This window comes from Aspergillus caelatus, assembly GCF_009193585.1.
Source record: "Aspergillus caelatus strain CBS 763.97 unplaced genomic scaffold BDV27scaffold_110, whole genome shotgun sequence".
Lineage (NCBI taxonomy): Eukaryota > Fungi > Ascomycota > Eurotiomycetes > Eurotiales > Aspergillaceae > Aspergillus > Aspergillus caelatus.
In genome coordinates this window covers 31,255-53,018 of record NW_022475373.1, presented here as the reverse complement: position 1 = coordinate 53,018, position 21,764 = coordinate 31,255, and the positions used below count along the sequence as shown (strand labels likewise).

At 49.9% G+C, this 21,764-nt stretch overlaps 7 protein-coding genes across 7 annotated transcripts; 2 read left to right on the top strand and 5 right to left on the bottom strand.

The window, feature by feature from the left end:
- Window positions 1–1,134: 1,134 nt before the first annotated feature.
- Window positions 1,135–3,495, top strand: BDV27DRAFT_165397 (asparagine synthetase B family protein; the record flags this gene model as incomplete). Its single annotated transcript, XM_032073916.1, has 6 exons — window positions 1,135–1,303; window positions 1,366–1,823; window positions 1,884–1,967; window positions 2,023–2,284; window positions 2,347–2,538; window positions 2,607–3,495. The coding sequence occupies 6 exons, from the start codon at window positions 1,135–1,137 to the stop codon at window positions 3,464–3,466; spliced, it is 2,025 nt and encodes a 674-aa protein (XP_031926657.1). The 3' UTR covers window positions 3,467–3,495.
- Window positions 3,496–4,026: 531 nt separating this feature from the next.
- Window positions 4,027–5,229, bottom strand: BDV27DRAFT_158668 (uncharacterized protein; the record flags this gene model as incomplete). The annotated part of the gene is made up of 1 exon (XM_032072727.1): window positions 4,027–5,229. The coding sequence occupies one exon, from the start codon at window positions 5,227–5,229 to the stop codon at window positions 4,027–4,029; it is 1,203 nt and encodes a 400-aa protein (XP_031926656.1).
- A 1,804-nt stretch (window positions 5,230–7,033) lies between these two features.
- BDV27DRAFT_165395 (FAD-binding domain-containing protein) lies at window positions 7,034–8,860 on the bottom strand (the record flags this gene model as incomplete). The annotated part of the gene is made up of 4 exons (XM_032073915.1): window positions 8,582–8,860; window positions 8,200–8,416; window positions 7,730–8,124; window positions 7,034–7,669 (listed from the first exon to the last, which is right to left on the bottom strand). Exons 1-4 carry the CDS (start codon window positions 8,834–8,836, stop codon window positions 7,034–7,036), a joined length of 1,503 nt encoding a protein of 500 aa, XP_031926655.1. The 5' UTR covers window positions 8,837–8,860.
- A 618-nt stretch (window positions 8,861–9,478) lies between these two features.
- Window positions 9,479–10,770, top strand: BDV27DRAFT_129733 (SDR family oxidoreductase). Its single transcript, XM_032067271.1, has 4 exons — window positions 9,479–9,644; window positions 9,728–10,041; window positions 10,142–10,512; window positions 10,575–10,770. Exons 1-4 carry the CDS (start codon window positions 9,605–9,607, stop codon window positions 10,606–10,608), a joined length of 759 nt encoding a protein of 252 aa, XP_031926654.1. The 5' UTR covers window positions 9,479–9,604; the 3' UTR covers window positions 10,609–10,770.
- A 3,148-nt stretch (window positions 10,771–13,918) lies between these two features.
- On the bottom strand, window positions 13,919–14,582 carry BDV27DRAFT_129732 (uncharacterized protein). Its single transcript, XM_032067270.1, has one exon. The coding sequence runs from the start codon at window positions 14,394–14,396 to the stop codon at window positions 14,070–14,072; it is 327 nt and encodes a 108-aa protein (XP_031926653.1). The 5' UTR covers window positions 14,397–14,582; the 3' UTR covers window positions 13,919–14,069.
- Window positions 14,583–15,247: 665 nt separating this feature from the next.
- Window positions 15,248–16,892, bottom strand: BDV27DRAFT_158664 (uncharacterized protein; the record flags this gene model as incomplete). Its single annotated transcript, XM_032072726.1, has 2 exons — window positions 15,248–15,682; window positions 15,750–16,892. The coding sequence occupies 2 exons, from the start codon at window positions 16,890–16,892 to the stop codon at window positions 15,248–15,250; spliced, it is 1,578 nt and encodes a 525-aa protein (XP_031926652.1).
- A 22-nt stretch (window positions 16,893–16,914) lies between these two features.
- On the bottom strand, window positions 16,915–21,289 carry BDV27DRAFT_158663 (uncharacterized protein; the record flags this gene model as incomplete). Its single annotated transcript, XM_032072725.1, has 2 exons — window positions 16,915–19,820; window positions 19,879–21,289. 2 exons carry the CDS (start codon window positions 21,287–21,289, stop codon window positions 16,915–16,917), a joined length of 4,317 nt encoding a protein of 1,438 aa, XP_031926651.1.
- Window positions 21,290–21,764: the final 475 nt, after the last annotated feature.

Genomic DNA, 21,764 nt, shown 5'->3' with positions numbered 1-21,764 from the left:
GAGATAGAGATTACTTGAGTGACAGCTAATCAGAAAGTTTGATGGATCTCCACAGGTCGTAAATAAATGGGCATCGGTCTTTGATGCCCATAGCTGTCTCATGTTCTACTCAACCCTTTTTTAAATGGGTGCTACGTAGAGAGGGACTTGATTGAAACGCCTCACATAAGCTCGAGACGAGTGGCGTTTTCACCGACATGCACTACTTGCGTGCTCAACGGAATTATGAAGTGGCCCGCCTCCTATCAGGTGGAGTACATCCTGCGTTCTGAGGCATGCATAGAGCGGAAACCAGTATTGGATGAAGATGATTGACAAGGATTATTATTTCATTGAATAACTAAGGTGTTTGATACAAGGTCCTCGCGATCCACAACTCGTATATGCAGCTAAGCCATGCAGGTCCGAGATACAATTCTACACCAAAGTGTTTGCCGAGCGGCCTAAACAGCAAAAATATATATCTTTGGCTTGGCAATTAAAATAGCCACCACACTTTGAAATTACTAGTGATTTACGGGATGAAATATATATATACGTATATAGAACAGTGACTGCCGAATAAGGAAATCAATTTTTTTTTTTAAAAACCCTAGCCTTTAATATACTAGCAGTTTGCCGAAAACAAGTGATCCTTACAAAGGTTAACATGTCTTGTAATATCCAGCAGAAGAAGATTGAAGACGTAAAAATAAATCATAAAATAAAAAAAATACAAAGATAAAAAGAGTGATAAAGGAGAATTGATACCGGAATCCAATAACTCTCGTCGACGAGGTAGCGAAGACCGACTCCAAAGACAGACACTCCTGTAGTTGTCGGAAACGGAGTATGTACATTAATTCTCAGTATCGTAATTTATGTGTATCGGAGAAGGAGTAAGAATACAGGCAGTTCAACCCCCCTCGCAGTCAGATTTACTTTCGGGTACGGCGCCCCGCGGAGCCGCCCGGCAGTGGGGCAGAGGGACGGCCCCACCTGTAATACGACCTTGTCGTAAATTACATATAGTAAATTGCACGATACTAGTGGATACCATACCGATTCAACATATTTTCAAGTGAAATTTATGATAAAAGGCCAAATTGCCTTCTCTGTTCAATTTTATATTCTGTCGTCTTAACTTTGATAACAATGTGTGGAATAAGTGCGTTTCTGAGCCACACTGGAGAGGCTAGCTCAAATGAGCATTTCGAAGCCCAAGCCCAGCATGTGGCAGCTGAATTGGAGAACAGTCTGAATATTGTTAGCCATCGTGGACCAGATGCTCGCGGGCGTTGGTTTAGTGACGATTACCAAGTTGGTAGGCCTCTTAGTCCCCGGCTACTGTCTAGATATGGATAGATACTCAGATCTTCTCAACAGGCCTTGGTCATGTTCGATTGTCGATAATGGATCTCAGTCCCAGTGGAAACCAGCCGTTTCATGACGAAACCAACAGCATTCATGCCGTTGTGAATGGTGAACTGTATGACCACGAGCATTATCGTGCCCAGTTAGCGAGTGAATTCCAGTTTGCGGGAACCAGTGACTGCGAAATCGTCATTGCATTGTATAAACATTATGGCCTCTCTTTTCTATCTCATCTGAGGGGGGAGTTTGCTTTTGTGATCTGGGATGCGAGCCGCGAGTTACTCATAGCAGCTAGAGACCGATATGGAATCAAATCACTGTATTATACAGTGTTCCAGGGCAAGTTATTGGTGGCAACGGAGATCAAGTCTTTCTTGGCATTTGGAGTACAACCGGAATGGTGTGTTCGAACATTGCGAGACCAGAGCTGGAGAGTTGAATCGCGCACTTTCTTTAAAGGCATACACAGGGTGAGTTTACTGTCGATCACATGGCTGCCAATAATGGGCCTGTTTCTAAAGACATCCTAGGTTCTCCCGGGACACTATCTGATATGTCGGCGGAACGAGAAAGAAGAGCAAAAGTCATACTGGGATCTTGAGTACCCCGATAAAGTAAGAGCCTCAACCTCTTTCCCAGAAGTCTTGACTGACGATCAATGCTCCCTAGATTTCCCATGAGATGCGATCGGAAGAGGAAATGGTGCAAGGGGTGAGGGAGCGTCTTCTGGAGGCTGTGAGAATCCGACTGAAAGCGGATGTTCCAGTAGCTATCTACCTCAGTGGCGGAATAGATTCATCATCAGTTGCTGGAATGGTGGCCGAGCTCATTAAACAGGGGACAAAGTTAGGTAGCGAGCCTAAATCGGACCTGTCGAACATGAAATGCTTCACCGTGCAGTTCGACGAAGATAGCGGGGCAGATGAGTCGGGTATATTAACCCCCGCCACCGCACCCAATAATATTCCTTCCTTCCTTGCTGACAAGTTCTAGAAATTGCGCGACGCACAGCGGAATGGCTGGGTGTTGATATCCATTTCGTTAAAATGGACGAAGAGGCACTGGTATCACGCTTTGAGGACGCTGTTTGGCACAGTGAAATTCCTCTCCCCGATCTCAACGGTATGGGACGATTGGCACTGGCAGAAGCCGTACACGCTCAGGGTATTAAGGTTGTGGTCACTGGTGAATAGTCCCTCCTAACAGGAAGCATGGTTCTGCTCGTTGGAGTGGCGTCTCTAATATCCTTGCAGGAGAGGGCTCTGATGAGCATTTTGCGGGCTACCTTGCGTTCCGGGCCGATTCTCTTAGCGAGCCCGACCATGCATGGCCAGCGCTACAGATCGCCGATACCGAGCGTGAGGAAGCATTGCGTACGGCTATAGACCAAGTCACATACGGGATCTTCGGCGATTATACTGGGACTGTTCCAAGTGCGACGAGGCGTATGCTGAATCATAGCCATGTCACCAGCTCTATCGCAAGAGTTGGCAGTCTGCCATTCTCAGAATGGACGAACTCTTACGGGGATGATATACCGGAGACGAGTCTCATTGAGGGGTTCGATGGGCGTGTCCGCGACAATATAAAAAACCGGTGGCACCCCCTTCATACCGCTCAATACCTATTCACCAAGTCCTTTTTGCCTCATTTTATCCTGCGGTATAATGGGGACAATATTGACATGGTCAATCAAGTCGAAAGTCGTTGTCCCTTCCTTGACCATCATCTGACGGAATATGTTAACAATGTGCCACCCAGTCTCAAAATGAAGTACAACGCGAGGGAAAAGTCCTTTCGGGAAAAGCATATTCTCCGAGAGGCTGTGAGACCTTATGTTACCGACGAGGTTTACAATATCAGCAAGAAAGCCTACATGGGTCCAAGAAAGTTCTGGCCAGGTGGACCATTACACCGAAAAATCAAGCACCTCGTCACAAGGGAAAATGTGGAAAGCCTGGGATTTCTAGACTGGAATGCTACAGAAGAAGCCGTGGAAAACGCTTTTAGCAAGCAGGAACCTTTGGCACTCCGCCGCGCGATTACCGTGGCCCAGTTTATTGTTCTCGGGCAGCGCTTTGGAATCAAGCCAGCTGGTGCCCTGCCGAATTGAGGGTATCACATATATGTAGCACCTTGTTCGGAGATCTGGTTTACTCAACTCCCAAGATAATAGATTCTCCAGTTTGAACTGCCCTGTCATTTGTATGAACAATACTTGGTACTATACTCGGCCGGAAAGTAACTGGGTGGCAACCGGGCTTATTGATCAGGGGGTTAATAAGAACGTCTGCCAGGTGTCTAAAGATGCAATCTCTTCAAGGCGTAAACGGTTAGGGCATTTGAAAAGCTGCTTCGTGATATTTACATTACAAAGAGAGGCAAAGCAATACACCGGAAAGCAATCGTTTTCAGCATGAATTTATCATCATTTTGACGTGCGCCAGGGCGCTTTATTTGGTAGTGAATCACCAGAGTAGTACGTCGTTCGGTTCTCACTGGCTTGAGAGTGACCACTCGAAGACGTAAACTCTAATCTTTTCTCCCTCTTCTACTATTTTTCATTGTATCATATAATGCGAACATGCCTATCAAACTACCTGGTACTAAATACAAATAAAAAAAAAAAAAGAAACAAAAAAAAAAAGCCTGACAGAATTGATCTTGGGATTTTCACCAAAATGCTGCACATCGTACCTCGATACTTTCCCGAGCTTCAGATACGGTATCCTGGCCGTCCAACTCGAATGCACTATGGATGGCTCCCCCGACTCCCAGATTAGACAGTTTATCGACCCCTTCTTGTGGTGCTCTTGCATACGCTTCCATCTCGTTGTCAAACAGTTGGATTATCAAGACTTCAGAAGGTTGTTGCTCTGAAATGAAGTGCCAGTCATGCGCCTTTTGTTCCTCATCCCGTGGCCCATACGCCAGATAGCCTTGCGATTGAAATGTTCCATTATCCTCGTCCAATGTAACATCCCGAACCTGTTCTTCGTTGGCATCGTTCACGTTCAAAGCGTTGGGATCAATGATCCGCGATAGATGAGCAGGAATATGGGAATCCATAGGCTCAAACTGGTCAGCAGGCACATAATCAGATTCAGGAAAGGAAGCACAGGATGACAAAGCAAGAGGGTCCCGATGGACTGTTTTCAAGGGCCGCCATATCGAGAACAGCGCGAATCGAGGTATCCCATCATCGCCCTTCTGCTCCCCCCGATAAAAGTTCTTGAGGTCATCCCATTGCACCCCAGATTCAAGCAATCGATTCTCCGCTTTGATCACTCGCTCAGCCGCTGAAGCAACTTCGCAATGGTACTTTCGAATGTGGTACCTAGCACCCTTCGGGGAAACATCAAGATGCACTTTCGGGGCAGGACATATACCATCTGTCGTCGAATTTCCCCAAATCGGTGGAAATAGTGGAGGTATGTGGTCTTTGTCTGAGTTTTGTCCGTTCTCTTCTGCTTGTGGAGCAGAAGTTGGATCGCTTTCGTTGTAGATTTCGCTTCGAAGCACTGCTGCAGATACCACCGCCTTCTTACATCCCGTCACTTGTTGAACAAGTGCCTGTACTTCTGGGAAATAAATTTCACGAAGCAGATGCTCATTATTCCAACTTGTACGATCGTATGGAGCTGCATGCAGGGACGAGTGATGTCGGCGCGCGGTGAAACCATGAACGGACAGCTTGTATGGGGACTCCTCTCCAAGTCCTAAAGAGGGTTTCATGTCCGTGAGAGGTAATGTACGAACATCGCCGAACTCGGAAAGAGATGGAAGCAGATATGCTTCTTTTCTTGGAGCTGGCTTAGCCCCTCGGATCAGGTAGCGGAACTTTCCCTGGGGAGGCGTAAGGGTAGCCATATCCATTCTAGGCGAAGACGATGATCTAAAAAAAGGAATATTGAGAGCCCTGTGTGATTGAAGATCAATTGACACGGACGGTCTACATGGGGCTGTGTCGGCGCTTTATGTTTGCGTCATAATACCACTGTATCGCATCTGGCTGCCTGAATCGTGGCTCAGTTGCTGCCCTGCGTGCGCAGATACTTCTAGAGCTCGGGACTATTCTGGCTTCTGACAAACCCTGGTGAAAGGAACCTTGTCCTCGGAGGACCGGACGCAATCCCTAATTCCGGATAGCTAGACCCGGCCACTAGAATATGGCAGACTGCCGGTACTTTCTCATTACGTGGACAAAGGCTTTTTCACCTTTCTTACGTAAATATTGCCAGTCGACTCCTCCAACTGGGTGACCCCTCACCACCACGATTGTTTGAGGGCCAACTGCAGGATGTGACTAGACTATGCATATGCAACCCAATTATACTAGTACATACATATTATGTAGGACAAAATCGAGACCATCGGCCTAGCGCAACAATGGAAGCATATTGGTGCAGAAACTAACAATCGGCCCCGACGAGGATGCGAGGGCTTTCATTTCCGATGTCCATAAAAATGTCTGCAGGGGGCCTGATGCCGAATGTAACTCTCTCTGGCCCCACTTGGCTATACGTATTAGTATTACAGTGACAGCGATACTTTGATGTAACGATATAAATTACAGTCGTATTATCTAGATTAATTTCCAGTGAAGTTGGATGGAAGTACGGAGGAATACAGGGCATCCGTGAATTGCGTGAATCTTACTTGAAACCCATGCCGAATTGAAGGATTCTCTCGACTTATATCAGGTGGGTATCCGTACGAACTAGTCCCCAGCAAGTCCGTGGACGGGCGTGATCGATTGGAGGGTCAAAGACCAGCTGTTGGAAGGTCTCTTGGTTTCGGCCGGCCAGTCTCACATTTTCCGAATTCACACGGCTCACCCTACAACACAGGACGGAGTGACTCCGACGAAAGAACTTGAGTCTGCCACTTTCCAGACGTCAACTGACCCTTCCCGCACAATCTTTCCTTGTAGCACCACAGGAATCGGGTGTGATTTCACTTCGCTTGTGGTCTGGGTAGTGGAACTCGTCAAATCAGTTCTCACCACACCCCCCACCACCTTGTTGAAGCTCCTTGCAAAGTTATTCTCCCATCTGGCGTTTCATCAAAATGTCAGGTCATGACCAGTTAGCGGATCATCTGAGAGATCCGTATCGTCCTAGTCCTCGTTCTAGTATGTATATCGAGCCACCAAGACACAATTGTTCTGTCACGTCACGAGGACAGCTGGTTCATATGTATATATAGTGTAGTGAGTATGTAATGGACATTCTGATAAACTAGAGAACGGTTGGTTCCCTGGAGCGAATAGAATCTAGTAGAAAGACTATTGACATAACATAGTTACTATACGCCTGAGTCAAACACCTATATACAGGGTTAGATATCAAATGCTGAAACTGTAAATATATCTGCGGTCGAAGTCGGCCATGTTTAGAGGAGTTTTATCGATTTCTACAGACTACAGATTCAGTTGTGTATTCTATATGCCACTCTCTGTTCTATTATATGCTCTATAATTGGTATATTACACGGCAATAAAAGGGCGGGGGTGTTGGTAGTGTGTTGGTTGTTCTCTGAACCTGTCTGCTAGACGCAGACCGCCATCCTGCCTGCCCCTTCTCACCCTATAGATGACCACCTGGCGACCCGGGCAGCGGATCGTCCTACACGTTCTCACAAGAGAAAGTCTTGCTAAAAACACGGTTCACCTTCTTATCTAAGCAACTGGCGCATAGTAGCTGAACATCCCATTAGGATCATACTTCTTCTTCAAGCTCAGCAACCGGCTCTGTCGCCAGCTCTCACTACCATACCACCCCTCAGAGCCCTCGTCACCATACGCATAGTTAACATACGCACGCACATGCTCGCGCCCAGTCCCCTCGTGCAGAATCTGTCGGATCTGCTTCCCCAGCTGGGCGGCCTTCTCATCTAAGTCGGCACCGTCCGGCATGTAGGCGATCAAGGGCCCGACAAGGACATTCTGGTCACGGTAAGGGAACGCGGTGCTGTCCGCGTCGATGAACTTCACGCCTCCTGTGGAGTATCCATCGAACGTGACCAGGGAGTTGTTGAAGACGGAAGCGCCGCGGACCCCCGCGGCGAAGACCTCGTAGGCTTTCTTCTGCGCGGTCACGTTGTAGGTCTCGAGATAGTTGGGGAACCGCGGGTTCATGGCTCCGTTCTTCTGGCATGGTCCGGACGTCGTGGTGATACCGACCCATTCGGCCAGGTCAGTGTAGCTGCCGCTCTGGGGCTCGATGGAAATGGGGCCCATAGAGTGGAAGGGAGCAGTGTAGGTGGAGTCAACCGCCTTGACGCCTTCTTGGATGATTATCACTTGGATGACGGGCTAGAGGTGACCATTAGTCATCGACACGGAAGTAGTAGTAAGAGAGAAGGGTAGACTCACGTTGCTAGCATCAGCATCGGGGTTGTTCACCCAGTACGACCAGTTAATGACATCGGTAGGCTGGGTGCCGTTCTTGAGCAGATAGTTGTTTACAGCTTCATAGATCTCCTCGACCTTGTCGCCGCTGAAGGTGATGATCTCAATGGCCCAATCCCTGTGCTCAATGTCGAAGATCTTCGAGGTAACAGAGATGACGATGCCGAAGTTGTGACCGGCACCCTTCACGGCCCACCAGAGCTCGGAGCTGGAGTCCAGAGTGACCAGAGTGCCGTTGGCCAGCACGATGTTCATCGACTCGAACTGGTCAGCAATCAGCCCGTGGCGGCCCTGCAGCCAGCCGTGGCCACCACCCAAGGCCGGGCCGAGGTAGCTGACACATTCGCACGCACCAGTGACTAGCCATATGGAATTAGCATCCACCGAGTAGTTCCGTTTGATGCCCGCCTCTCCATGGTTGCGGTTAAACTTACCGGTCTGCTTCCCAGCTTGCCACAGCGTGTCAGTCACCAGCTTAGACTTGGTCCCACCAGCAATGGTAACGGTGTTGCCATCCTCGGCGATGTGGACCCCGCTGAGCTGGTCCAGGTAGATCTCAATACCACTGGTCATCTTGCCTAGAGTGGTGATTGCTCCATGGGCGCCATTGTAAGCCAGGAAAGGCAATTCCTTCTTCTGGGCGAATTTCACCTATACAGTGACATTAGCGGACTGTTCCTGTGTCACGCGAATGTATTGGTGGAGCCAAGATGCATTGGTCGTGCAGGGGCAAAACATCGCATATGAAGGGACAATATGAAATAGAAAGACACAGGACGAGATTGATCAACAATGTATGGAAAACAAAAGGCTTACCGTCTCAACGACATCATTCTCAGTGCCGGGAACGACAACGATATTCACGGTAGGTGGCTCCAAGTTAGACCACCGAGTGGAAGCCTCCTCAAACTCATCCGAGCCAGGGTAGTAAACCTGAGCGGAGCTGGAAAGCTTCTCGCTGAGCGCCTTATAGTCGACATCGCGAGCCCAAATATTCCGAGTCACAGGCAGGCTCTGACAGGCCGACGTAACTGCCCACGCAGCCACGGCAGTGACCACTGGCAAACGCATTGTGAAAAATGTGTGATTCAGCTGGAACAAGAGAGTTGGCTTGGGGAGAGAAGTGAATGATTCGAAGTACTTTCGTAGGCATAGTGCCGATATTATACTCGGATCTTTCGGATGGAAGCTGAGGTCCCAATCTCGGACTTACTTCGTCCATTGTCTTGGTATAGGTCAGCCTCAATACAAGATGATAGCCTTTGGCGTGGCGCATCGCTTGCATCCTTTGGCCCCTTTGGCCCCAAATCTGCCGATGGCCGAACCAACAGCCGGCAGCAGACCCACGGTGGGCCGGATTCTCGACAGACAGACCCTCCGGTGTACCGATTCAGGTATGTCTCGATCTCGTCCTCAACAATATCAGTCCGGCTTACTACAGCGATTTTGTATGGTCCACAGTAAGCACTAAAGAATGCAGGGCAAGCGGCAGCACTAGGGACCAACCACCTTCCTCATTAGGAAAGGCATGGAGCTAGCAGGGCCTCAAAAGAACGTGCAGTTCAATACGGGAGGTCCCTTGGAAGGGTTCCTGCCGGAAGATCCACATAGCTCATTACTAGTGTTGTTCTACCAGCGTATTTGTTTTCCACTTACCCGTCTAATTGTACTGTAACGAAGTGCCGGGCCATGAGGGGTACAATGATGGCAAATTTCTTTTCTCCTTCCGTCCCCGGAATAATAGACGGCTTCTTCCTTCTTTTGTATTAACCTCGAATCCTCCCAACACACTCCCATACGACTTTCTATTCTCTTAGGTCGCACCCCGTTCCAGGTAATATGTCACCCAAGACTTTCATTGTCACCGGTGCCTCGAGAGGTAGGAAATTAATCCCGTCCATCGCTTACGTGATCATCGCAGCCTATGCCCCGAAAAGCTCACTCGTCTTCCCCATGGGATAGGTATTGGTCTCGCAATCTCGAAGTTTCTGCTCACCGCACCTCAATCCCACAACGTGGTCGTCATCGCCCGCAGCGTCGAGCCCCTCCAGAAGCTGAAAGACCAGTATACCAAGCAAGTTGAGGTCCTGAATGGCGATCTCGCGGATTTATCTCTCGCTCCGAAGGCTGTCGATCTAGCCTTGAAGTCGTTCGGGCGTCTAGATGGATTGGTTTTGAATCACGGCGTGCTAGGCCAGGTGGGGAAGATTGCCGAGGCTGATCCGGAGCAATGGAAGCAGGGATTTGATATCAACTTCTTCAGCTTGGTGGCTTTTGTAAGTGGATTACAGGAATTCTATTTTTACCGGGGGAGTGGGGTGCGGTATTGGGGAGAGGGCATTTGGTCCATAGTTATTAACGCTGACATTGCTCCAGGTTAAAGCTGGACTTCCTGCGCTTCGGGAATCCAAGGGAAGGATCGTCTTCACTTCATCTGCGGCTGCTGTCTCGGCATTTAAGGGATGGGGTCTGTATGGCGCGAGCAAGGCGGCCATGAACCATCTGGCTCTGAGTCTTTCAGAGGAAGAGCCTGACGTGACATCCGTGTCGGTTCAGCCGGGATTGGTCGACACCGAATTGCAGCGCGAGATCCGCGAAGATCACGCGACCACCCTGGACCCTCAATTCCATGCCATATTCACCACGGTCCACAAGGATGGTGGATTGCTAAAGCCCGAACAGCCGGGTCATGTTCTGGCCAGATTGGTGATTGATGCTCCGAACTCATTGTCTGGCAAGTTCTTCGCGTAAGTTCTACTCCTATTCTCTCTACAACCTTTTACTCTGCAGTAGAACTGACGAGAAAAAGATGGGACGACCAAGCTCTGGCGGCTTTTCAATAGACTACCAGAAGACACCTGTACATGACAGTCAGTATATACCGCCATGGAAGATTGTCATGCGTTGTAGGCAGCTTCATTGTGTAATAATGAACCAAAAGATGAAAACCAATCCACTTTACAAGCATTAGGTGCAGTACGGCAGGATTATACGTAGCGTGGACTTTGTGTCATCATACTGCCAGCACAAAAAGCAGTGTAAAGTTACTCTATATTTGTGCAGTGTTTTATAAGATTAGAACGGCATGGACTATTCCCGACCACCAATTGACACGAAATTGCCCATCTCCAGTAAAGGACACGATGGATAACCTGAATTTGTTGCGTGGGACACCCATAGAGGGGATGCCCACACTCGCCTGGCCGTCGCGGGCCGACCACAGGACACTCCCAATCTAGGCCCGTGCAGTTTCCCGCACCGTTTATACATAACGTACCTAACCCACGGGCGAGTGGCCATCTTGGGTAGAGTTGATCGGGGTTCCCCGCGAAACCCGCCCCCGGAAATCACCGGGCTGGGGCGGGTCCGGGGCGATATTAACTGCCGTAGTTAACATGTGCCCTGGATTTGGCCCTTATATTATAGCCAGGGGCTTTCGGTGCTATGTTGACTCGGTGTCGGGGAAGGCCCCGCCCGTTGGAATTGATCCTGAGTTAAATCAGTTGGAATTAATGACAGGCCAACCATGATGGACTGTCCACGGCGGCCAACGCAGTAGACGGCTAGTAAGATGATACTTTGGGTTACTGCATGGACTGGCAAAAGTGAACCGACCTTCCTTTCGGAATGAGGGCCCCAATTTCTGAAAACCTTTCCTAGGTAATTTTCAACGTCGTCAGAGCCAATAAGAGACTTGAAAAGACGGTCTGGGGATCCCGCATCAGGTAGAGAGTATATCCGTCTATCTTTCCGATCAGCTCTCCAACATAAGCGGCTTCTACCCTTAAGCTTGTATTGGATGAAAGTGGCTTGGTGCAAGGGGCCACGAAGTCGTAAAGACGTCGCCTTGACAAGGCCCGTGCTTTTGCCCAGGATTGGAGACGTTTTTGTATCGAGCGGCCGTGATAAGTAGGAGGGGTGAAGGTTGGGCAATCTATCCAAATCCAATTCAAAGTTGTCAAAGATGTGCGATATAGCGCCTTTAATTGAAGCCTGTGACAATGTTGGAGCTTTATATAGTTGTATTCGATGGCAATGCTCGGGTTCCTCAGCGTGCCATATCAGTTGACATAGTATATAATGTTTCCAAAGCCCAGCACGATATTCGTCCCTAGTGACTTTTACAATCTAGTTGGCGATACGAGACAAAGCAGCCAATTTGTCTGTGTCCTATGCAAACTCCTTTGTACTATAACACTCGACAAGATGAGCGCAAGCGCGAAAACGAAGTCTATCCCAGTGTTGAGGATTGATGAGCGGATCCTAATTTTCTAATAGCGGATCATTCATAGCCAAAACCCCTGCTTGGAACTGGATGCTATGCAGCCGCTGGTCATTGCTATCGTGCGATTTCTTCGTTTCCCACAAAGGTTGACGCGCACCGAAATGGATTGTACGTGGAGAGAGTAGTCCTTCCTAGATGACCCATCCTCGCGAATTGAGAGATGCCTCATCAACTGCGGTATTCCAATTCTCGTTTACCATGGTATACCCCTTAGTGCTTTCAGAAAGGTCTTTCCAGTCCGACCATTTAATGCTGAATTCCAGGGGTAAAACCGTTTCGGTGTTCCTTGACTTGAATAGCCCTGTGTCGTTGTCTTTACATGCAACTACCCGATAATTGCAGATTCGGTTTCTGAACGACAAGGCCATTTGCATTCCCAGTCTGCAGGAGAATCCAGAATAATACATAGAGACTCTATCTATAAGTACTTGTACCCAAGGTCATCTGTGACTATGATGGAGTGTTGAAACATTCTCGGAAGAACTTCAAAGTTAATGTTGGGGACGGGATCTTTGAAGTTGTGCGTCAAAAGGCAGGGCATATTGCCACCCCAGCGGTAACGAAGAGTGAGATACTGAGCATCTTCAGGTAGGCCGGTTTCCTGACGTACTGTGACAAGGCATGTCCCATATGCTGCTAATGCGACATGTAAGAGCCTTGTGGGAAAGTTTTGGTCGAGTTCAAAGGATCATTCGTATCCGTAGTGATGCTTGTTTGAAGCCACCGGGTTGTTACTTCCCTGGCTTTATTGAACCATGTACACGGGGAGGGATGATCGATTGCTATGTGCTAAAAGGACCGTAGTTTAGTTTGAACAATCTTTATGGTGGTAAAAAGCATCAACTTACACGGACCAGACACCGTTAAATCCGAGATAGTGGCTGTCGAGCCTTGCGCATTTTTGTGTTGGAAGAAAACCATAAAGGCGCCGCAAAGGAAAATAATTCTATATAAAATCCCATATCGCACCTTTGATTCCGTCTCCATATGGCACCGAATCTTTGTAGAGAGTGCTGTGATACTCTCAAGCAATAAATAGCAAATAGAGCAACGCTGCTCAGCTGCTTCTACTAAGATGTCATAGGATGATAGGTGACAGTGACTAGTGAGGACGTTTGTCATCTATATTATATGAATCTGGACTTTTGTCCTGGAGATTGGAAAATTTCTACTCTTCGTGCATGACAGATACATTTGCAGGCATTGACCAAGGACACAAGATTTAAGATATCGGTCGCACAAACGAAGCGCTGGGCCAAGCCCGGGCGATTGTGCGGTGTATAGTCAAATCGACGGTGAAGAGAAAGCCTTCTAGTGAACTTGGCTGCGAGCAACTTGGGGATATGTAGAAGAGCGAACTGCCAGTAACCATTCCGTGACAAGACTAATCTGGGAGCTCATTGAGACAAACCCGATTAAGCGATTTACAGGGCCCTGGTTCAGTACGATCCAATGATATTTATGGCAAGGAGGCCGGTCGGTGGCTGCACAATTTAAGGTTGGGAAATCACCCGTTCTCATGATTATGCCACTCACCCTTCTGAACCCTAGTCGCGCCACGGTAAGTCGGCTCTAACCCTGAACGGACACAAGATGAGGTCTCTGGAATGTAATTGAGGTGCGGCGTAACTTTCCCGGCCTCACCGGAGGGAAGGTTGGTTCCCAGAGTTAATTTGATCACACAGACTGTGCCGCTTCATAAATAGCCGAGCTTCCTTCAGGCTTTCATTTCACTTTTGCGCGTAATAAAGGAGAAATTATTGATTTGGTCCTCAGAGACCTGACTTAGATGCTTTATTACCAGTATGATTTGGGTATATCCTGCTCATTGGACAGCTTACAGTGAAGTCAAATGTTTGTAGTGCCACCCAGGTTGCAAAAGGTCTCCTCTAAATGAGCATCCTATTTACCTGTGAGCAATCTAAGACCCAGCTATATGTTAGAGGATAGGTGATCATGAAGGAAGACGTTGTCTTGACATCCTCGATTCTACATAAACGCGCAAAATTGCTCACGGTGTTATAACTCGGTGGAGGTATGATCCATGGGATGCAAATCCTCCATCGCCCGGGCATTTGAGTCCATCGTTAAAATCATATAAAGCCTGTGAAGGGAAGTGATCCGGCAATATCCCACCCCGGCATAACTGGATTCCTCGTCATCATTCTCGTCACCGTCGCCGTCATAATCGCTGTCACCCGAATCACTATCGCCCTCACCAAAGCAGACATCCACGACTTTGATAGTACTCTCGTGAAAAGCATCATGGTCGTCTTCAATGCGATCGGGAAACTCCAAGCTAGCAAGCATGCGAATCGTATCTGCATCGAAAACCAAACACACCATGTTCCGCGCAGGGACGATGAGACCCCTACGGCCTAGCCTGTGACGTAGGACGCGGAATTCCTCACGTACCCGATCGTCCGAGGCACCACCTAACGCCTCTTGGCTCTGGACAATGTCGATCTTAAGCCGACGAAGTAATTCTTCGTAGTAAGGCGCTACACCAAACCGCCTCAAACTGCGATTAACGACACCGATAAGATTATGGACAGCCAGAGAGAGAGAGTTTTGGCTCTGGCTTGCGTAATCTGTCACGAAGGCGAAATATCCCCAGGTGGGATCGCGTTGTCCGATACCAGAGGCGAAAGATTCGTATGTTGTTATGATCTCGAGGAGTTGTGGGGTTTCGTCGAGGCTGACCTCGTAGGAGGCGAAGCCGGCTTGTTCGTATGTTTCCACACTGACCTCTGCCTGGACTTCGTTGAAGGGGCGGGCTGTGTTTTGGATATTGGTGGCAGCGCCGGGACCAAATGATTCAATATGCCGATTGGGGTCCATGATGAGGTACTGTCGTGGTGGACTGATAGATGCGGGTGGGAAGAGATGAAGGGATGAGAGTGTGAAAGACGAAGTGAGAAAACGGACGCGGGGCAAGGTTAAATGGAAATTACTCAAAAAAACGGGAAGAAAACCACCGGTTCTTCCCGTGAGGAGAAACTCTGCTTTCAAAACAACTTGATTGAGTTGATATCAAGACTCAATAAGGCGCGGGAACAAACAACGAGAGTCCGTATATCCGTCGCTTAAGAGCTCACGGTACATACGAGACTCGGATAGTAAAATCATACTAGTCTACAGAAATTAACTACAGCCCCGTGAGAGCCAGGATAGTATTTATATACACCAAGTCAAGCCTACTCCAGCGACGTCTTCACAATTTCGATTTCCGACAGTTTCCCCTCCAGCTCGTCCAGTTTCTTGAGTACAAGCGCGGCATTCTTGTTGGTGCTCGTCGCCCAATATTGCCTCATCTCGGCGATACTTTCCCTGGCCCATTTTGTACCATCTTCGACCATGCGGTCCATATGGCCCCGGATCCATTTATCCCAGTAGCTTTGAATGAATGTGGGCTTGTTACCTTTATTAATCCACACCTGGTCGGCCAGTCCAAGTTCATAGCGAATGCCATTGGATACTTTGACCCAGATCTTCTGCACGTCATCATTGTTCAGATACGTGAAGACGTTGATAGTCATGCGGATATTCTTCAACGCAGCGCACCATTTCGTGGGATCTTTGCTTAGTTTCGCGCGGGTGCTGGGAGCTATGGGTCTCTTTCCACTCCAGAACTACTTGCTGTTAGCACATAATCGTGTACAAAAGATATACAGCAGGTTGGGCGGGAAGGGGAGTTACGTTTTCCTTATAGCGGTTGATTGTGCGTTCGAGCAGCACGAAGTCATTCCAGTGCTCCTTCCAGCCGTGCCGCTGCATGATACGCTGGATGGGAATCTGGCTGGCTGCCTTCGCACCCGGTGTAGGCGGAGGATTACTCAGGACAGGCTCAGAGAGCATGTCGAGAAAGCCGCAGTGGATCTGCTTGAAGCCAGACTTGCTCCTGTCGGGCATCTGATTCTTGTGCACATCCACGAAGAACAGTTTCATTGTCTGCAGTTCCATAATGTGTTCTGTAACGGCCTGGTTCCCGTATGTGCCGATGTTTAAAGTCCCGATGCTGACCTCCGATGCGTCGTAGGCATTCGCTGAATCGTAGACATGGCGATACCGCATGTCGCCCACGTCCCAAGCGCCCACAGTAGGATAGGAATACGAAGAATATTTCCACAAACCGTCGTTGCCCCGGTCATCCTTTTTGCACGGGACATTCTTGAAGGGCCGTCTGCCGCCATTGAACTTTGCAGGGTCACGTTTAGCGAGGGTTCGACCTGAGCTCACCGAGAGATCATCGAATTCATCAACCAGCTCGTCCTCGATTGATCGGCCCTCCACGGTCCCGCCGTTCTCATCGTCATCATTGTCAGGTGGCCCCGCCTCCATAGTGTTGTCATATCCCGCTATTTGACTTGCTGGTTCAGGGCATTCAATAATCGTCCCGCATAGTTCCACGTCGCAAATCGGGTCCTCCTCATCTTCATTGACCGGACAGGAGACTACCCCCTCCCCGCTCCACAAGGCAGGATCCTCTATGGGAGCGTTCCAATCGAGGTTGGGGTATCCGTCATCCTCCTCAGGGTTCTGTTCGTGCAGAAAGCTCCTTCCTGACGCCTTGCCTATCGGCTCTCCGCCCTTCGCAGTTTTCCAGTGGGCTTGATCGCGGCCGTCGTCATTCACGTAGTATTGTGCCCCGCCGACATCCAGCAGAACGCCCCTGCGGTCGTAGCTCAGCAGGTTCTTGTTGAATAAGCTAATCATATAATACAGCAGCTCCTGGCCGTCTGCACGCTTTTGGATATCTTCACCGGCAAACTCCGAGAAGTCAATAAACATCCCGAGGATCGGTTGAACGGTGATAGCGACATTGCCATCGGTGGTTTTCATATGGCCATTGAATTGACCCTCGTCAGGCCTCTCCGTAATGATACTGCCGCGCGTAGCCCCAGCTGACCCACCCGTCATTATCGTCATCATCAGTCAGGGTACGGATCGTTGCAGTAAAATCACCGGCAAACGTAGCCTTCTCAGCCTGCACTCCAATATCGACATCAAACTGGGGTTTAAAGTCGAAGAGCCCGGGGTGGGAAAACCCAACCTCCTGCTTGGTCTTCGTCTCCGCGGACTTCATACGGAACTTCGTGTTGAGCGCTGCGTTCCCTTTCACTCCGATCGTGGTTTCCATATCAAATTTGAAATCGATGAACCCGTACGCCTGGGAGAGATGGAACTCGTCCAGGGTTCCGATAAACGTAAATCCGAATTTCGTCCCCACTTTGCACTCGCCCTTTGCCCACATCGATAGGTATTTCTCCTGCTCGCCTTTGCAGTTGTCGATCTTCTCGTAGAACATCGGGCTGTCAAAGTCATACGAGAGATCTGTGTAATACGGCGCGGAGACGAGCTTGTTGATCTTCCTGCCCCAGGGGGCACTATCGTCTGAGAAGAATCGTTTGTGTAACTCCTTGTGAGAGATATCGTGCGCACTGATCCTAGGGGTTATCCCTCGTCTGCGTTTATCGGAGGATTCCTCGCCCTCCTCATCGACAATATCGTTCCAGTACCCTGGGATATTCGAATAGTCGACGCGAATCTGCAGCCTGTCATCTACGGATGCCGCACGCTTTGCTAGCCCGAAGTTGTAAGAGAAGTTCAGGTCCATCACCTTCCTGGTAGAGGGAGCACGTTTTACCAGGTGGTCAGGGAGGGTCTGGTTGTCGGATTCCTCCAGCGAATGCGCAACGATATAAGTACCTGGACCGCAGCCCTCCGGCATTCGAACCACAGTACCGTTCAAACCTCCTTTTAGGATGTCATCACAGTTGTTGTCTTCACCGTCATTTATACAGATCAGCCGTGTTCTCTGGAACTCCGTTCCAGACTTGAACGATTCACAATCGAGGAGCTCAATATCCGAGCCATCGCGCTTGGAGAAGCTAGACAGACTATCGTCTGGACCTGCAATAAGGACGAACCCAAATGCCCGGGTGTTGGGGTCGTCGCTCGAGTTCTTATCCACCATCTCCCCGTCAGTCCCCTCATAACCTCCGAGGATCTGGAGATCCCACTTCACACGATCCTCGACAGGTGGGGGGTCAGGGAACAAATTGTCCAAATCAACGGGGAGGAAAGGCTCAATGCCATCGGGGGCATCGCAGCAGAGGCTCATGGTGTACGGGGCTGGGCACAGATACACCCACTGCCCCATGGGGTTAGTGGTTAGCAGGAACTCATATGGCTCGCAGTTACTCTCCGTGCATTCATTCTTCTTAACCCAATGACAATTCTTGAGCTGCTGCTTGCAGCACACGGGACGTACTTCGTAGTAACTGCTCTGGTCGTTCTCCTTTGCAACTTGATAATATCCATTGTCGCAGCCGTCACGACCTAGATGACATTCATCACGCACCTTCTGGTACTGTTTCGATTCGCAGCAGTAGGCATCGTTCCCCGTATCGCAGAGGTCGCTATTAGTTGCTAACAGAACAGTTCCGGGGTCGCATGAGCCTATGCAGACGGGCTTTGCTTCGTCAGGCTTCCCCGACGTCCACGTACAGTTTTGTGGTGTCCGCTGCGGTGGACAGCAGATAGATTTCTCCCCGCATCGAGTCTTGAACGTCTCAAGAATTGTCAAGCCAGGTGCACAGGTGATGTCGCAATCTGTGACGAAACACTTCTCGTAGTCATCCGATGGCCAATTCTGGCCACCGTCGTGGCTCTCGTCCGGTCCATTACCACCACTACCATTATCACCATCATCACCACCATCGCCGTCATCGCCGTCTCCTTTGTCCGGTGGTGGAGGTGTCCAACTACAGCTGTTGATGTACGCGTGGACCTCTCCGCTGGGCAAAACAACGAGATAGTCGGCCTTTCCATCGCCGTTGATATCGGCGTACGCCACGGTGCCCTCGGTGCTAGCACGGTCTGAGACAGTGCCAAGGTCGACCCAGTTCCTGTCCTTTCCTGCATCTGGGATGTTCCCTGTGTTGCGATATCCCTTGGCTGAGCCACCGTCATACTGGATGATGTACTCGGCCTTGCGATCGCCGGTGATATCGGCGAAATGCACCTTGCTGCCTGGTTCCTTGACACCGGTCCCGACAGTAGTTCGGCCTCCCCAGATGCGCTCTCCACCTTTCGGTGGGATGTTCTTCTGGTTGAGCCAACAGTCCACTGCTCCGCCGTCGAAAACAATCAGGTAGTCGGCGTATCCGTCTCCATTCAGGTCAGCAAACTCGACCTTTCGACCAGGATCTCCAACACCTTCCGATATGATAATGCTAGGCTGCCAGATCCGATCCTTCCCTTTGTCGGGGATGTTCCCGTTGTTGAGGTATGCCTTGACAGCACCACCGCCATAGACAACAAGGAAGTCATCCAGTTTGTCGCCATCAACATCCGCAAAATGGATCGTCGAACTAGACAGGTCCTCATCCAAGCCGGGTGCAATCTCGCCAAGGTCGTCCCATTTGTTGCCACCTTTGTTCAGCCATCCCCTGGCACGACCCTGGGCGTCAATGGAGACAATATCAGCGTGGCCGTCTCCGTCCAGATCTGCAAAGCGCATACTAGAACCCTTGCCACCAACGATGCCCAGGCTTTTCCACATGCGTATACTTCCATCGTCGGCGATGGCCAGGAAATCGGCTTTGCCGTCTCCGTCCATGTCGGCGAAGCGGATCATATTGCCTGTGACACCTTCAATCCCAGGAGCGATAGTGCCGAGACTCTGCCAGTTATGGCCCTTCTCGTTGAGGCTCCCGGTGTTTCGCCAGGCTTTCACAGCGCCCCCCTCATATATCACAAGATAATCTAGTATACCTCAGTTATTGTTCGGACCCACGTACTTCAGGTGATGATCGAGACTTACCCGCCATGTTATCCCCATCCAAGTCAAAGATCTGAGCGCGATTATCGGGTTCGCCGGCTGGGCCAGGTGCAATCGCCACAGCCTTCTCCCAGTTGCGTTTCTGATCATCTTGACCGTTGTTATGTGTGTTGCGCGCCCAGTCCACTGCCCCTCCTTCGTAGAGAATGACATAATCGGCGTAGCCATCACCGTCCATATCGCGGAAATGAACTTTCTCACGAGGCTGATCCAAGCCAGTGGCCCATTTTGCATCTAGTGACTTGAACTTGCGCCCGTTATCGACGTTCTTCCAGACCTTCGCCACGCCATCCGAATACAAAACAATCAAATCCGCCTTGCCGTCGTTGTCGACATCCGCCATGCGCACCATCGCCCCAGACACGTCCGTCCAGTCCGGGTTGATGTTTCCAAGGCTCATCCACGGGCTTTCACTCGTTGCGGTGCTGACCCAGGCCCGGACCGTGCCATCGTCGTCAGCAAGAATGTAGTCGGTATGCCCATCTCCATTGAGGTCAGCCAGGATAACATTTTCTCGACGGGCACCCTCCATTGCGCCGATTATCGTTCCTACAGCTTCCCAGGTGCGGAAGCCATCAAACACCTTTCCCTTCCCTTTGAAGTTATCTCCACAGTTACCACCACTGATGGGGCTTGCGGCACCGTCACCCAGCCCCATACCTGGGTGGTCATGCGCGTTGACAGCGGCAGGAGTCTGGATCCATCCCCGGGTTTGAGCTTCGAGGATCCCGTCGTACCACGCCGCAGCCATCTTGCCGTATCCGACAGAGTTTGGGTGTTTCTTGTCGGACAGATCACTCGCCGTGATGCTAATGGGGACCTCAAGAAGATGTTGGCCCTCCTGCTGTCTTCGTTTAATTATTGCACGAAGCTTCGTATTATACGCATCTGTATTCTTCTGCATACGAGGATCATTTGCCCAGATGACCGGTGCAATCAGAACGGTAACCCCCCGCGACCCTTCAAAAAGCCTATCGATGATCGACTCGATCAACTGATCTGCTTTATCAAGATCAACCTCTTTATCCATATTATTTGTCCCTGCATGTACCAGAACGATGTTTGGCTTCGCGTCGATTGATAGTTCAAGATATTGTCGAATATCCGCCAGATATTTCCCGCTGTGGCCCTCGTGGTCGTTATCTTGCATTCCACCATCGCGCAGACTACCGACCATGTCGACACTGAAATTGGAATCCTTTTGGCTGGATACGAGCCGTTCACGAAGCTTGGAGCGATAGCCGTTCATGTCTGGGGAGCCGTTTCCTTTCGTGATTGAGTCGCCAAGGGGCATTATTCGGAGTTTTGGGACGCCGTCAGCAGCGGCCAGAGGGAGCACCATGATGGTGAGGGCCAGCACCCAGGTGAGGGCATACTGGAGTAGACTGGCCATGAGGGCTAGGGGGGTATTAAGCTGTGCCCTCCAAAGTCAAAACAAACAGAGGGACGTCCAATTATAACAATAAAAACGAGAGACGATTTAGCTTTCTTGACAAGTGGTGATTTGGCGGCCGACGTTTTAATAGTACATATACTTTTGATTCATCTGCGCCGCCTCGTCCGCGTCCTGCCGGAAGATCAGCATGCGCGACATTCAGGCGAAAGTTTGGTCCCCATGAAGAGGCAAGACATGTACAGGGGTATCTAAGGCAGGTCCTCACTCAATCTCCCAGTGCTCAATCCACAGTGCACCCCAACCCTTGACGTTCTTTACCCATTCTGGACCAACTCTGAGTTCAGGCCTCAACTCAGGCGGAACGCCAAGATAGCGCAAATTCAGCGTCGCCATTCTTCCACCAGTCACCATTCCATCCGCGGGAGTACTACGCGCCAAGATCTGGAGACGAGGAGGCATCTCCCCCCCATTC

Coding starts and splice junctions, on each gene's coding strand:
- BDV27DRAFT_129733 (XM_032067271.1), top strand. CDS start 9,605: ATGTCACCCAAGACTTTCATTGTCACCGGTGCCTCGAGAG. Junction 9,645..9,727: donor TGTCACCGGTGCCTCGAGAG/GTAGGAAATTAA, acceptor CCCATGGGATAG/GTATTGGTCTCGCAATCTCG. Junction 10,513..10,574: donor TTGTCTGGCAAGTTCTTCGC/GTAAGTTCTACT, acceptor GACGAGAAAAAG/ATGGGACGACCAAGCTCTGG.
- BDV27DRAFT_129732 (XM_032067270.1), bottom strand. CDS start 14,396: ATGGTGTGTTTGGTTTTCGATGCAGATACGATTCGCATGCTTGCTAGC.